Here is a 12,173-nt window from a genome sequence, read left to right on the forward strand (position 1 = left end):
CATGTGGTCATGTGGGAAATTAGGAAACGAAACAGTCTTCTTTTTAATGTTATCTTTGGGCTTTCCAACAAAATTTCGCGCGTAATAAAACTATAAAATGCTTCTTCCAAAGTTTCACATGTATTAATCTGATAATATCAAAGTTATCTAACTAACTGTTCCATTCAAATTTCAATGCCTAGGATTTACCTCAGCTTATGTCAAAGTCTATTTCATGGTTTTTTTTGTTGTTGATAAATTTGTTACCCTTTCTATGAATGCTCTAGGAGCTCCTTGATATAAAGACAGTTGGGCGCTCTCAAGCCAAGGGCTTTTATACCAAAACAACAAAATTCTCGTATAATCAAATGCTTTCAAATTCTCTCTCATATTAATCTGCTAATCTTACAATCATCTAACTAATTACTCTATTCAAATTTCAACATCTTGTGTTTACCTTTGTTTCTTTAAAACCTTCTTCATGGTTTTCTTATGCCCACAAGTAGAAAGCGAAACTTTTCTCTCTTATTTTGTGTTTAATAATCAGAAATAATTTTTTACATATATGATATTGATTGAAGTTTGCTACTGCTGTAATCTTACTCTCTATTCTCCTCTGACAGCTCCAACAAGTTGTATCAAAGCTTCTCTCAACGTGATGGGGGAGTATATAAGTGGATCCATAAACATAGGATTCTTGAATCAAAATTAGTCTCTAACATCAATTGGTTGAAAATTTGTTCTTTAACTTTTGACATAGGTTCGATACTCTAACACATCGGAAATTAGTCTTGATGTAAAGTCAGATGGCGTTAGCGGTGATACAAATATAGTAATGCTAGGTGCTCGTACTTTGGAGAGATTTTTTATAATTTAAGTGTGACCGGTTGGTCAAACTTTCACATTCACTAGAAAGTGACTAAATAAATGATTATGTAAGTTTTGAGTTGGGTGGTCGAACTCTAAATTATCAGGGTTAATTCAAGAAAGAAATTGAGTTTTGAGTTGACATGCTTTTTGGTTGCCTTTAGTTATTAGCAGCCTGGTATTGCTATACTGGTGCTCTAATAATCTCCTTTAAATTGCTTGAAGCAAGGAACCTAATGAGCAGATAATTACAGTGCTTAAAATTGTATATTTGGGATAACAGAATACTAAAGTTTGTGATTACTTTACTTGCTTTACCATCATTTGAAAGGGATATCGACCCCAGAGTTGTCTGAAAGTGTCTTTTCTTTTTGTTTTTGCGAGTGGTAAGGAGGGGTTGGTGTGATCTTTTTTGACCCGGCACGTTAACAAATGAGAGACAAAACAAAGTTATGGAGTAAAGTTTAAATCATAGACAGAAAGTAAAGTTTCTTTTAGATTATTCATTCGGATGAGTACATGTACATCATCACTTTCAATTGACTAGATTTAATCACACATTACCCAACTATGTGTAACAATATTCCATTGGCTACATCCAATTAACCTAAAATCACAATTATTAATTAGCGTATCAATATGCACTTTAGTCCAAGAAAGAGAGTTGCTACAATCCACAAAGTCAATCTCCAAATCTTCAATTGAATGTTCATTTAACTCGTGATGTTTTCTATCATGTGATCATACACACGTAGATATCGCACTTGCACCAATTTATATGCATTTTATTCGCAATATGTCTCATATGATGAGATATAGTTTGATAAATGTGTTTATAGATGGCAGATATCTTCACTTTATAACTTCAAAGTTATATATTAGACCATCTAGTATCGAGCTACTCGATTCATGCTTTAAATGTATAATCATACACGGGATATGAATACTCCCTCCGTCCCGGTATAATTGACCTACTTTGGTTTTTCACACAGATTAAGAAAAATGTATAAATGAAGGAGAAAGTGGAATATATTGTATTGGGAATGATAAAAGTAGTATTATTTAGTGTTATATTGTATTGGGAATGATGAAAGTTGTATTGAAAATTGAAATGAGTCAGTTATTTTGGGACACTTTTTTTTAGAAAATGGGTCAGTTATTCCGGGACGGAGGGAGTATTGAATAGCTGTCGATTTATGTAGGCCCTCAAAACTTAGCCTCAACCTACATGTTTAGAGCCATAAAGCATCCGATACTAAAGAGTTCCCCATTCAAATAATGAAATAGAATTTCTATACAAATTACATCAAAACATTATCGGCTTAAAAAAAAATGAGGCTATGAAGCCCTTGCCATAATTGAGGGGCTTAGTAAGTGGAGTTTAGGAGTTTGAGGCTTATTCGAGCCTCTAAATATATGGCCGGAGTGTAAGGGTATGTTGAGAGTCTCATATTAAATGTATTTATATAAGTGAATGGCATTCTTGACTTTGAAACACACACATGAGAGACATTCTACACTTTATATTTTGGTATTTTATAAGATTAAGTTTGTAGCAGGAACCCAAATTTCAAAAGCTGGCTTGTGAGATATTGATTATACTTAAATGTCCAGTGCTTGCTTCACTACCTCCTACAGTGTATTTATCCCTTTCCTTTAGCACACAATGCATGTTTTCACGCTCAACAATGCAAATAGCTTTCATACTAACTTTTCTAATGTGTATTGGTCAATACTCAAATATCGCACTAACTATAGATAATCCCTTTTTCTCTACTTTGAACTCCTTAAATTGAGTCAAGTAGGTCTATTTATGTGTACAAAGTGCAATATGATCAATCTAACGGGTTGCACTTGCACTTGCACGTGGATCAAAGATTATCATCATTAGGTACAATAAAGTCCAAAAAACTAAAGCCAGCTGTAGAAGCAAATATGAAAGTTGTTTTTGTTGTGATCAATCTACAAAGTAAACAAAGTGGGTGGCATTTCACATGGGAAGGTGGAAAACCTTCCCACCATGGGTCAATTAATTTTTGCCATTTGATTAAATGAAGCACACTGTATTACCATGTTCTCACAGCACTAGATTTTTTTTTCTCATTATCTTCCTTAACCATTCTCTCTCCTTCATTCCCATTCCTCATCCACCTGCAAAAAAATTATTTTCCCACCGAGTTAGCCACCGAGTCAACTCGTTAGCCACCGAGTTCTTCATCATCGCCATTTGGAATGAGGATTTTTCAGGGCTATATAAGGGAGTTCCAACTCGTAGTGTGGAGATGGGAAGGTAGGCTAAAATTCAGGCAAAGTAGCCTAGTGGAATCAAGCAGCCTCCAAGGGGCTTTGTGCCATTTGACTTGTATCACAGCTCCCAGGAAAAATTTGATTCTTGCATATTTTTCCAAAAGTGTTTGGTTTTCCAAAGTAGTATTTTGTAAAATTCCCAATAACACTCATGAATAGATATGTTGGGGTTTTGGCGATAATGGAATCTGGGAACAGCAATCGCAAGCCGCAATGGCTGCTATTGTGGTGGTGCTGCTGGTATGGTGGGTAGAAAGGATGGAGGAGTTAGTTATGTTGGCTGGGTAGTATTATTTTTTTTCAAAACGGGATCCTGGGTGTTAAAGAAAAGCTTGGTTTTTGGCTAAAACGGGAATGTTGCATCATTCAGTTTAAGACTCATTTTATTGAAGAACAAGGATGATTTAGGTTGACTCGGACCGAGTCAACTCAGTTTAAGACTCATTTGCATGAAGAACAAGGATGATATAGGTTGGGAGTGTGTGATGTTGCTGGAGAAGAGAAGGTTGAGGATGATATAGTGTGGGCAGACCATTATAAAATATGTGTTCCCTTTCAATCTCATGGTTAAAAAAAAATTTCCCATGGTGGGAAGGGATTGTCCCTTCCCATGTGATCCGCCACCAAACAAAGTGGAGTGAAAAATGTAAAGACAATAAGAATTTAAACACCAAAGATATCCAAAGAAGAAGACTTTACAGAACAAAATCAGAGACAAAGGGGCTTTTTTGACTTGATCAAAGAATGAAGCCAAATTAAAGAACCTTTTGCATGGTCTCCAAGGGATATAATTGAAATCTTGTGTTGGGGGGGCTTTTGAGAAAATTGAACAAACATATTGTAACTTTGTAAGAGATCATGAGCTGGTTTGCTCTCATAATGTCACATAGCTGCTAGTTTATATTTTTATGTTTAGACTCATCTTTACTGATGGAATCTTCTAACTGTGGAAACTCCTACATGATCAGTTATATTCAAGAAAAGCAAAAGGATTCTTGCACAACCATCATTACATAGTGGTCATAACGCGAGGAAAAAATGTTAAAGGATGAAAAAAAAAAGGAAAAGGAAGTTTTATTTTTAAGTAAAAGAAACTTACAACATTATCATCATAACATGGAAGGAAAGTGGACCACTATAGAAAGTTTGTGGTCTGGCCTGGTTGAGAACATCCCCAACCTATACTGATACTTTTACTTAATAGCTGGATTGTGTTTTGTGTTTAATTAATCATACACTAAACTAAATCAAATTAATTAAGGAAAATTTTAATCACTTATATATAGTGAATGGAGTATATATTAAATAAGGAAAAATGAAGAAATTTTTCTTAGGGTACGTAGCACAATCCCTTATTTGAGTATGAAAGGAGATAAAGACGCCACTCAATCATCATCAGTGATTGTTAATGTGAAGCAAGCCATCATCATGTATTCCAACTTGCATCAAGATCGGAAAAAAAAAGTTATATAGGAGTCTCCCAGAAAGAAGAAATCTAATCATAGTCTTTTTAACAGTCCTATAATCATATATAACATCGCTGAAGGTCTCCTTTTAAAGTTTGCATTCAGACCAAAAAAGCAAAAATGTTTGCCTTATTATCGCTATAGAAAATTTTGCTTTGAATGTTTGATTTTGTGATTGCATCATCAGCTGGCCGCAGCAAATACCAAAGCCATGTTTTGTAAATTGTCTATACTAGTATGTAGCTAGGGATCTCTTTTAGTCTCAATTTATACTAATGTAAATTCTTTTTCAAAAAAATTTATACTAATGTAAATTTGATGATTGATATTATATTGGGTTTATCTGTTCGGTTTGATTCGCTTTCGGTCAAAAAAATGTTTAAACTAATCAAATGTATATCAGTTAGGTTTGGCTTTTAACATTTTTCAGAAGTGAAATCAAACCAAACTAAACCGATGGTATACCGTTTGATTTGATTGATCGGTTCGTTTGAAAATGCTATTAAATATAATAACTTTTTAAGTTAGAAATAACATAATAAAGCACACACAAAAATAGAAAGAAAAAAAAAATTAACTTATCTGTTTTGAAGTGAAGAAAAATGTTTTTTTACCATTTTACTAACATAATATCCTCTTCTATTTTATTTCTCTTTCGTCTTTCATTCGGCATGACATCCAAACAAACTTTAGTTTGTTGTGAAGTAAAAACCGGTTAGTGTTTGTGTGCACATTGACTAAAATGTTGTTTAGGATATTATGGTAGTAAAATGTTGGAGTTAAGTTAAAGTTAATTTTGTGAATCTATTGAAGTTAATCGGTTTATTGCATTTCAAAATTTAAAACTGAGAACTGAACCAATTCAACTCGATTTCATTTTGGTTTTTAACCTAAATCAGAATAGATCAGGTAATTTTTAGTTTGGTTTGATTCTTAAGGTTCATTGAATAGTTTACAAAATCACATTCACACCTTCCCTATTGAAATATGAAGTGAGCATAGCAGCATCAAGATACTCCATGACTGCTCGCTGCCAAACTGAGCTTCTGCATGCAGCGTTGTGCAGTGCAGCGTGAATGTACGCTGGCCTTATGAAATTCTTTTGCTTTGTTTTTTAATTGGCTATTGTGGGGAAATTTTCAGAAATAAAACAAAAAATGTTTAACAAGAGGACAAAAATTACCAGCAAAACCGCTGTGAACATATAAAGTGTGGTCCACCACAAAGTGAGTGTTGTCATGTTACACTTCCACTCGTACTAATAAAATGAAGTAACATTCCATGATTATGCCCAATCCTCTTGTAGGTTTGGCATACATCTAGATTCTAGAGTAATCTTTTTTGGCATGCAAGTCTAGTTTGAAGTTAATTAAGTACGGATAATAAGTAAGGGTCTTGCTAATAAGTGTCATAAAGATATGTTTAAGAAGCCTATAAAAAGAATTTTTGTTTTGAAAATAAAAGTCAAACACTTTCTTTTTAATAAGAAGTCAAACACTTATAAAAGTCATAACTACACAATTTTTAATATAAAACTTGTTACTTTTGTATTTTAAACATACCCTAAATATGTTGCTCAAAAAAAAAAAAAAAAAACATACCCTAAATATACTTGTTAGTATTTTCCAATAAGTAAATATAACTATTGATGCAATCTCCCCTCAAAAGAAAAATATATATTGGGAAAAAGTAAAAATTAAAGCTTAGAATTAGATATATCCAATAGTTTCCATTCAGTGTTTATAGTCTAAAAATATATTAGTTACAAAAGAAGTATTATCAAATACAATCTCACGATTCTTAAAAAAAAAAAAAATACAATCTCATGAGTGAACTCTAACTCTATTATAGGTATTGTGTATGTTGATTACAAATTATAATATGCTATACCGATTAATTATTTTAATTAAAATAAATTTTTGATAAATCTATTAATTGGATGCATAATTGGTTTTGAATTGTGATTGCAAAACAATAATGAAAAAAAAAAAAGTAGGCAAGAAACAACACCTATATTTTTTCATTAATTATAAATTAACGATCATACTCATTTGAAAAGCTTCCAAGTAATATCAATCATTTTGTTTTACATCTCCTTATAAATACAATTTTTTTTGGAAAGTTTTTTACTTATCTTTAAGACAAAAGTACCTTTTATTTATGAGTAAATTACACTCCCCTCCTCTTAAAGATGCTTGAATTACACCCCCCTCTCCTCTTATGTTAAAATATACACTCCCCTCCCCTCTTATTCAAAACATATTAGAAAACTTTTCACTTCCTTCCCCTAAGAGAATCTTGAATTACATTCCCCTCCCTCTTATGTTAAAATCTACACTTTACTCCCTCAATATTTTTTTATTTATTTCGAATAATCTTGCAAAAAAATAAAAATCTAGCACACTTCGAAAAAAATAGTATTGCGGGTCAATTTTAGTATAATAAAAAATTGAATACAAATTTTTTGCTATTTTCTATTCACAATTTCATTAACATATAGTTTTAAACCCTATTATAAAATATGAAACAACCTAAAATAAAATTAAAATATGTGAAAAATTACTAAAGACAATAAAGAATGGTTATTTAAAGTGCATTGCATATTTAATTATTAAGGGAGAGGGTTGTAATTCAAGCATCTTATAAGGGAGGGGAGTGTATATTTTAACATAAGAAGGGAGAGAGTGTAATTCAAGCATCTTTGAGGGGAGGGGAGAGAAGTGTAATTTACTCTTTATTTATTTTTTAAGCAAGATCCATATTTTTTTTTTCTATTTACCTCTTTCTCACAAAGACTCTTCATGATCGGTTAAGCTAACTAAGGAAGTCTACCGATAAAATCAAACGGGAAAGAGGCAGTATTAAATTGTTGATATAACGAGAAGTACTACAAATAATATAGAGGTTGCATTGATTTCATTAAGTTATTGATAACATTCATTCAATTTATTTACATTTAGTTTTACACTCATCACAAGTATCTCAAAGCATAGCATGCCCATATATAAAATATCAAGCAAACATTTTCCTAACAATGCCTTCAGTAACAAACAACTTACTACTAATCCTTAAAAAAAACTTACTTATGCTAAACTAATTAAAAACTTTAAACAAATAAAAAAGAGAGAGAAAAAACTCAAAGGGGGCAAAAAAAAAGAGATTATTTTATCTCAAAAACTGTAAAAAAAATATCAGAGAGCACGCAAAAAAACGAAAATCAGCAAAGAGTGGCTGTGTTGCAGTGAACAGTCTCTAGGGCTTTGAGTACATCTCTTGCGCATGGCCTTGTGGTGGGATCATTTGCGGTACAGTGAAGTGCAAGATTCATGGTTTCAACAATGTCGTTTTGATAGGTCAATGAATCTTCACCCTTCATTACAACAGGATCTATCCACGTGTCAAGATGACAGTCAGAGTAACAATAACGGGCCCACTCAGCAATATTATTCTTGTGATGAATACCATTCCATGCTTCAATGTCTACAGAGTTTCTTCCTGTTAATAACTCAATCAGGATAACTCCAAAACCATATATCTCACTCTTCTCTGTCACATCTTTCCCATTTCTTTCCTCTGAAAAACATAAAATTCCCATTATTCACGTTAATAAAAAAAAAAATATATAGTATGAGTACGACATAACATAACATAAGACCGACAAGACCTTTAATTATGGTTTACCACTAACTAAACCAATGAAAATGAAGACAATGATTTTATTTTATTTTTGACAAATGAGAAAAATGATAGTAGTAGTTTAAATTATAATTATTTGCAAAAGGTTTTGGAGTAAAAGTTGTTGCAGCTCGTTAAATTATGAGTAAATATTCATTAGAAAATAGCTATAGGGCGCATGCAAAAACTACAAATTTATTTGATATGTTAGGGAGCTAGTTGTAACTTTTAATCTCTCTTTTTCAATTTCAAGTAGCGCAAGCAAGCAAAAAATAGCCGTTAGGGGATCTATTTCCAACTATCACAAATTAAAAGGACAAAATAGACATTTAGTAAATAATTACCTGGAGCAACGTAGGCTGAAGAAACAAAACCTTTCACACCCATAACCGGCGTTACTATTCCGGGAGGGTCAAGCTTAAGGCGAGGAACGCCCTTTCCGTCGACCAAAACCGTCTCCGGCGACACCTCGCTCCCCAAACCAAACCACAAACATTCACAATGCAAAAACTTAATAGCTTTTGCAATCCCCAAAGCAATTTTCCATCTCCTTAACCAACTCAAACCATGCATAATTTCCCTTAAACTCTTCCCCTCAACAAACTCATAAACCAAATACCCTCTTTTACCACACCTAAACATTCCCATAATCTTAACAATATTCTCATGTCTCACTTTTTTCCCAAACGTCACCGTATCATCCCAAAAACTAACGGAAACAGAATTCGTGTCACTTATTTCTTTCACAACAAATCGCATTTCGTTCGAAACACATTTTCCTTCGTAAGAAACCCAATTTCTTCCTTTCGTGATAACTTTTCCTTCTTTAACCGAAGACAAAACATCCTCAATTGTAACAAATTTTGAAGCCTTAAAATCGAAGAAAATTACTTCCCAAGTTCCATCTTCATTTTCAACCACTCTTCTAACTTCAAAACTCTTGTTCTTTCTCAGCACGAAAATCACGACAGCACCAACGAAAACAACCAACGCCGTTAATACAAAACAAATTAAAACAAACAACGTTGTTGAATTCATCTGATTGTTACTTTTGCATGGTGGCAAACCGTTAGAAACATCACCATCATTGTCACAGAGTTTGTTACCGGTAACTGAACTTGCATTGATTGCAGAGAAAGCTTCAGTAGAAGGTAACACACCATGAAAATGGTTATATGAGACGTTAACTTCTACAAGCGATTCAACGCTTCCTAAATTCTTTGGAATTTCACCGGAAAATTGATTCTCTGATATGTCAAGTAGACCAAGAACCGGCATTTCGGCGAGTTTCTCAGGAATCTCGCCGTTTAACTGATTATGGCTTAAATCTAATGAAACAAGTTTGTTGCATTGAAAAAGTTCTTCTGGGAATTTACCAAAGAGGTTGTTGTTGTTGAGTTTCAATTGAACAAGCTCTGGTAAATTTTTGAAACCAATTTGAATGTAACCAGAAAATTGATTCTGTGATAAGTCTAATCCTTCAACTTTGTTACTACCAAAAGAGTTTGGTAAATCACCTGAGAAGTTGTTGTTAGCCAAATTAAGCATTTGAAGTGATGGCATATTCCATTTTCTATCATTGATTCTTCCAGAAAATTTGTTTCCAGAGATATCCAACAAGTATATCTCAGGCAATTGGGTGATTTCCAATGGCAATTTTCCTGATAAATTGTTGTCTTGGAGTCTCACTCTTTCTAAGGTTTTGCAAGAGGTTAATCCTTTTGGGATTTCACCTTTGAGAGAGTTCGAAAAGAGGATAATTTTGTGAAGATTTTTGGACGCACATAAACTGTTTGGGATTTTGCCTGTGAGGTTGTTGGAAGAAAGATCAAGGATTGTGAGGTTGTTGTGTATTCCAAGTGTTTGTGGAATTTCACCTGTCAATTTGTTTGACCAGAGTTGAAGAACTTGGAGGTGTGGTAAAGATGTTATGGTGTTTGGAATTTTACCTGTGAAGTTATTTGAGAAGAGATGAAGAATCTCTAGTTTCTGAAGGTTGATAACAAGGTCTGAAATCTCTCCTGAAAGATAATTATCACTGAGATCAAGTGAAATAAGGTTTTTCAAATTGAAAATGGATTTGGGAATTGGGCCAGTGAGTTTGTTTAGGTAGAGAAAGAGATATTGAAGATTGGTGAGGTTTCCAAGTGATTCAGGAATTGGTCCTGTGAGATTGTTGTAAACAAGATTAAGGTGATTCAATGAAACTAAGTTTCCAATGTTCTTTGGTATCTCTCCTGAAAGATTGTTGTATCCCAAGTAAATCCATTTCAACCTCTTCATTAGGCATATCTTTGTTGGAATCTCACCTACTAATTGGTTTGAAGCCAAAGTTAAGGACTCTAAACTTGTGAGGTTGGTGATGGAATTTGGAATTTTTCCAACCAAAACATTGCCACCTAGATCAACATATGTTAAACTTGATAGCAATCCAATTTGATCAGGTATTTTGCCTGAAAACATGTTGTTTGAGAGATCAAGAGTTTCGAGATTGATAAAGGATGATGAAAATAAGGATTGAGGTAAGGGGCCAGTGAGGTTGTTGTTGCTTAGATTGAGGTAAAGAAGTGAAGAGAGAAAAGGAGAGTTGAAAACAATTTCTCCAACAAGCTGGTTGTTTGAGAGGTCGAGGTTTGTAACGTGTGGAAGTTGGAAAATTGACGGGGAAACCTCGCCGGAGATGTTTTTACCTGAGAGTGACACGGTGTTAACGTGCGACCAGTTGTCGCAGGTTATGCCGTGCCACTTGCAGATAGTGTCGGAGGAAGTGTTGACCCAGTTGGAGAGAAAGTTAAGAGGATCGAATTTGATGGATGCTTTGAAGGATAAGAGAAGCTCAAACTCTTCTTCTCCATGAGTTGAGTGGAAGTTGAGCATGAACATGAAAAGGCAAATAAAATTAAGGAACTTTGAAAACGTTGCTGGAGTTTCTTTGGCCATGTCTTCCTGAATCAGTTTTGTATCTGCTTTGTATTTAACACCTCGGATCACAAGCTGTATAAAGGGCACAAAATGATTAGTGCAACTTTTTATAATTATGTTAGTGATATGTGATCAAGTTCAATTATAGTAGTATGTGTGATTCCTTAAAAAATAATGGACAGAAAAGAAAACAAATAAATATATAATTACAAGTACTAGTATGGGACTAACCTCACTAAGAAAATAAAGAATAGATGTATCTGTTTCTGACACAAATGAAAATAATGCAACTTTTGCAGGGGGCTATGAGTGGAAAATTTGACTTAGAGAGTATTAATTTCATATTATTATTGTTATTTTAAGGAACATGCATGCATGGTTATATTCATGAATTTATATAGTGGAAAGGAATGATTGGTATAATTACATACCTAAGAATCATAATTGGAGGATGGATCACTTGTTATTATGTGGTCGATGTTTCTGTCTTGGTCAAAATGAATTGAGCATGGAGAAGAATTTACTTGGACTGGAAGCAAAGGAAGGGAGAGAAGAGTGATGAATCGAATTATTTGAAATACTATTTGAAGAGGATAGATTGAATGTGAGAGAGAGGCATGAGTGCATGCTTAAATAGAAAGAAGCGGTGGAATTGGGCATTGAGTTGTAATATAATTACCAAGTTGCACCTTGACTTGTTCGAGAATGGTGTTTGAATACAAAAGGTTGAAAGGGAAACAGGGACAGATATTGGAAAAAAGGCTCTGATTTTGTCGGATTGTTACCAAAATGTTCTTTTTTGACTGGCTTACTCCTTTAGCCCTTAGGATAGTGACAAATAATTTCTGTAACCGTTGAAAAGAAACACTTGAAAGTTCATACTCTTTCTATTGTTATAGTTTCTTTCAATAAAATGTTAAACACATAAAAATCAATAAAAATGACATGTCAAAAATG

General features: G+C 33.5%; 1 protein-coding gene across 1 annotated transcript; it reads right to left on the bottom strand.

The window, feature by feature from the left end:
• Window positions 1-7,533: 7,533 nt before the first annotated feature.
• Window positions 7,534-11,820, bottom strand: LOC146942750 (Leucine-rich receptor-like protein kinase family protein). The gene is made up of 3 exons (XM_085756817.1): window positions 11,648-11,820; window positions 8,639-11,288; window positions 7,534-8,192 (listed from the first exon to the last, which is right to left on the bottom strand). The coding sequence occupies exons 2-3, from the start codon at window positions 11,232-11,234 to the stop codon at window positions 7,837-7,839; spliced, it is 2,952 nt and encodes a 983-aa protein (XP_085612943.1). The 5' UTR covers window positions 11,235-11,288; window positions 11,648-11,820; the 3' UTR covers window positions 7,534-7,836.
• Between the last annotated feature and the right edge of the window lie 353 nt (window positions 11,821-12,173).

Source organism: Medicago sativa, chromosome 3 (genome assembly GCF_051527215.1).
Source record: "Medicago sativa cultivar Bolivia chromosome 3, Bolivia_mono, whole genome shotgun sequence".
NCBI lineage: Eukaryota > Viridiplantae > Streptophyta > Magnoliopsida > Fabales > Fabaceae > Medicago > Medicago sativa.